Raw genomic sequence first — 4,610 nt, 5'->3', positions numbered from 1 at the left:
TGGTACATAATGCAAAAGGAGGCAACAAAAGGAAATCCATGTTTTTCCAATAAAATGTGCTAATTGTGACTTTCACACATTGACAAGTTGAAACATATATTAAGCATTTGAAGACATTATAATAAAACACATTTGATTAGCATGCAATCATTGAGTATTTTTCTTTTAGCCTTTGTAGGCTGTCATATATGTATTCAACCTTTGTAGGTTATCCTATGCATATTCAACCTTTGTAGGCTATGCTATGTGTATTCAATCCACCTTATAAATTTTAATATAAAACATATCTTTATAAATCCAATGACTTTAACACATAAGAACAAAGTGGTGACTTGTTAACTAGTAGAGCATACCTAACAATTAAGAAATTAGAACCACATATTCAAGAATTTGGAAATTTTCATACATTTTTGAAATTCCTAATGTGATTAATATTTGGACACATGGTCAAATCTTATCCCCTTACTTGAAGGTGAAATTTTTCCTAGATACTATATAAGAAATCTCCCTAAGTCCCACTCTTAAATATGGGTTTAAGATTTAGCCATTTGGTCAAATATTTTCTCCTTATTTGAAAGTAGAACTTAGGAGATTCCCAAATTTCTAATATGATATTTTAGAATAGTTTTGGTTCAAAATATACTTCATAAGAAAGCTTTCATAATAATTAAAATAAATGAAGATGACATCTCAGAAGTATGTATTGTATAGTGTGAGATGATGTGCAAATAGCTTAAGTTCCATAAGCTGATACTCCCAAAAGTCTATCTAATATAATTTGTTTCTTAAACATGAAAAAACCAAAATTTGATAAGGGGTTGTTGCTTTGACAATTTTCAAGATAGACTTTATTGCATAATATTAAAACAAATGAGATATTTTTAGAAGAATATAAACACAAAAATTTTGGTATGTCTCCTGCACATCCATGGTGGTTTCTGCTTACAACCATGCCCTTGTATGATTTAGAAAGAGAAGTCTCCCACCAAAAAACCTAGACCTTTAAAATACTTGTTGTAAGACTAACGTGACTTGGTACCAATTTGTATAGCCTCAGTCTTTAATACATGTAGTAGTGCTTGAGAGCTTTCTAGAATCTACACAAACATTGAAGAGATAAATTTGTAGACAAATATATGTGGAAAACATGTTTGAGAGCTTCCACTACAATGTATAGGAAATATAAAATGCATATGGATGTTACTTACTTTGCCATAAGCAGCCTCTACATCTTCCAAGGTTTTGTCATATTCATTTATATAAGCATATTTGCGAGACAAGCTCTCATCAAGCTCTGCAAGCCTCTTGGTAAGCACTACAAGATCCTTTTGGATGCTGGCCTTCTCTTCTTCCTCTGCTTGTAACATCTTATTGATTTCATCCCTCTTCTCTCGAAGCTCATCAATACCTACCACAACCAAACCCATCCTCTAAATGGAACAACGATGCAATATAGCATAATATGTACACTTGAGTGGCTCAAGTGATAAAAGCTTTAAGGAAACTAGAGTGTGTGTGTGTGTGTGTGTGTGTGTGTGTGTGTGTGTGTGTGTTAAACACTTTAAGGAAACTAATGTGTGTGTGTGTGTGTGTGTCTGTGTCTGTGTCTGTGTGTGTGTGTGTGTGTGTGGAGAGAGAGAGAGAGAGACTTACGTTGAGCAAGCTCCATGGTATAGTCTTCAAGCTCTCCTCCAGTGGATCGACCTGCCATGCGCATGGCGCCGCACCTGCATGAGTGGGCGGTGATCCGAGGAGGCGATGGCGGAGATGGGCGGTCGCTGCTGCAGCGTCGGAGGATAATAATGACGCCCGGACTGGTGATGAAGACGATGATGGTGGCAGGGATGCGGATCGGATTAGTCGATTACGGGCGGGAGGAGGATCCGTTGCTAGGGTTGATATTGCCGTATTCGTCTCTGCAAATGCGGCCGGTTGATATGTCGTGCTAATTCAGACAGACCTCTCTCACATAATTATAATGATCAGACAGATTCATGGATTGTCTGCGCTGCATTAGAAAAGGCCAATCATTTGAGAGAGAGAGAGAGAGAGAGAGAGAGAGAGAGAGAGAGAGAACGGTTACTTCCCCTTCACGTCTTTCCCCACTCGCACACGCAACCTTTCACCCACCACCCCCAATGGGATTCCCCTCTTAGGGTAAAGGGGCAATCAAGTGAAGCCCAACAACATAACGCCTCATCCCTCACATTAACCAACTCATACCTCCTTCTTAACATATGGTAATAGTATTATATTACCTCAATCCAGCAACAATTGGTGAATAGAAGTGCCCCCACTCAATGCTACGTCTAAGATATACCAACACATGGAAGTGGATTGGGGGTTATAAGCAATTCAAAACATTTGTCTTTTGTAGGAGATGTACTAGAGTGTAGCCTCGAACTAGCCTTGCTTGCTTAGCCTATGCCGAGCAACTTTTGTAGTGAGATACTTCACATAGACGTGTTCTTTCTTTCCAATGAGGTATTCATTGTTGTGTATGGAATGATGGAGGTGTTGGGACTTTATGTCTTATTTTAATCTATAAATGACCAAAAGAAGAGCTCCAAATGAAATGTTAAACTATTCATGCAAATCCCCAAATCTTCAAATGCAAACTCAAAGACCGAGAGCAAAACTCTTGCAACACAAATGGTTGTACACTCTCAAAATCAACCATCACATATAACCATATTCTACAAGTTTGAGTATACAAGATATTGCAAATGGGTGTTGCTATGAACAAAAAAGGTTATCAACATTAGATAAATGGAAAAGCAGAGTCATTATATGAACATGTGGTACATAGACCTACATGAGTGCTATACAATGTGTATGGCGGAGGTGCAACTCTCTTTAAAATTTATAAGGAAAATGATCCTACCCTCCCTCATTTCCTAAAGTGCATGCTATCCTAATATATACACATAAAAATCTAAATAATATCTTGCAAACGTTGTCTTTCTATTTATTGGCTCCTTTCTTCCCTTTCTTAGAATCCTCAAGGGAAATGTGGACTCAAAAAGGGCCTTCTAAGGAATGGATTAGAGTAGATTTACTTTTGCTAATGTAAGAGAGGTGGTGAATGATGGTAGCTGACCATGGTTTCATATCGAACAAAGTGGTTTTCCAAGTAAAAAATGAGAAAAAGACATTGCAATTTTTATTTATAATATTATTGCTAATTTCTCATTTTACCATTGGCATTTACCTTAATGGTAGATGTTTAACATTGTTGAGATTCAAGCTCATAGTTGTCTACCTTAGTTGAATAAGGTTAAGTCATACTAACTTAACCATGGTTAGTACTAGGTTACTTGCTTTGTGTATGTGTGTGGTACACATTTGACTTTTACACTGTGTGTTGAAGAAATGAAATGAATTGAGAAGGGAGCATGTCTGCTACCCTTCTTACCTGTGACTTTGTCCATCTCTCTCTCGTTTTCTAATATGGTATCAGAGCATTGGTCCATCATCTACTGCCACCACTTCACCTCCTTGAGGTTTCAACACTGATGTGAAAGACTTCAGAGTTGTAAACTTAGAAGCCACAGCTGTGGTAGCTTTGACGACCTAGACACTGTACATGCACATCAGACCCACAGGGAGAGCCTTGCCGGATAGAAAGGAGATCTTCTTGCTCACAGCGCTCGAAGTAGCAGCTATGGCTGTCACTTTGCTGGAAGTGCATACTGCGGATGCCATCTTCAAATGTGTAGAAGCAGGTGCCTCGCAGTGCTGAAGAAGATTGTTAGTAAGTGAGTGTGTTGTAGAATGGATTAGAGCAGGCGCTGAGAAGCTTACACGAGGAAAGGCGATCAATCATGGTATGATGGTGTGGACAGTCCTTGGAGCAACACGCCTGCTGCTCAGGGAAGACTTGGTTATGCTACTCTTCTTGATGAACATGTTTGCGGTAGTCAACACATTTGCTACTGAACCCAGCATGCTTGTGACCTCCCTTCGCTTGAGCTCACAAGAAATGGAGAATTAAGGGATTCCCATTGAACTATCTTAGACTGCAAAGGAAAGCTGATCATTAAACAAGCCAATCCTTTCTTCAAATTAGTTCTTTGTACCAAGAGCTTTCATGAAGATATTAGAAAGCTTTTGTATAAGAGAGACAAGGCAAGCAAGAGTTCTCAAGAAGATATTCATGAATATTGCACCTTTTGAAAAGTAACAATGCAAGCTTCTGTGGTATAAGACTAGAGGCTAGCCAAGGCTGTAGAATAAGAAGATGGATTAATACTACCATGAATCAGTCAAACGAAGCTCACTCCAGCTGGACGTGATTGCATAGGTTTAATAATGGAAGTTGTTGTTATTAGCTCAGTAGAATCTCATCCGGGTGGTCAGTATCATTGCTGGAATATTCATTTTCAACTTTTCTGAAATGACAAACAAAGCAAGGAGCAGGACTTGGCAACTTAAAGCAAATGTAACTTGAGCTAGCACTCTAAATTGCAGAAGCAGCACACTATTGCTACACAAACAGATGACAAGTTCACGGTTTATTCAATTGCACTTGTAAAGAGGTGCTAAGGCATAGATAGAGAAATGCAAAGCAAGAAAGAATTGCAGGTTTTCATGGCTCTCACTGTGGCTAC

At 38.6% G+C, this 4,610-nt stretch overlaps 1 protein-coding gene across 1 annotated transcript; it reads right to left on the bottom strand.

The window, feature by feature from the left end:
- Positions 1-820: 820 nt before the first annotated feature.
- Positions 821-2,065, bottom strand: LOC148025383 (microtubule nucleation factor SSNA1-like). Its single transcript, XM_087692088.1, has 3 exons — positions 1,654-2,065; positions 1,209-1,408; positions 821-1,097 (listed from the first exon to the last, which is right to left on the bottom strand). Exons 1-3 carry the CDS (start codon positions 1,715-1,717, stop codon positions 1,023-1,025), a joined length of 339 nt encoding a protein of 112 aa, XP_087548214.1. The 5' UTR covers positions 1,718-2,065; the 3' UTR covers positions 821-1,022.
- Positions 2,066-4,610: the final 2,545 nt, after the last annotated feature.

Source organism: Lygodium microphyllum, chromosome 14, assembly GCF_053477565.2.
Source record: "Lygodium microphyllum isolate KBCC chromosome 14, Lygodium_microphyllum_v1.1.10, whole genome shotgun sequence".
Taxonomy (NCBI): Eukaryota; Viridiplantae; Streptophyta; class Polypodiopsida; order Schizaeales; family Lygodiaceae; genus Lygodium; species Lygodium microphyllum.
The sequence above is the reverse complement of the archived record's forward strand: the minus strand, read 5'-3'. Positions and strand labels throughout refer to the sequence as shown.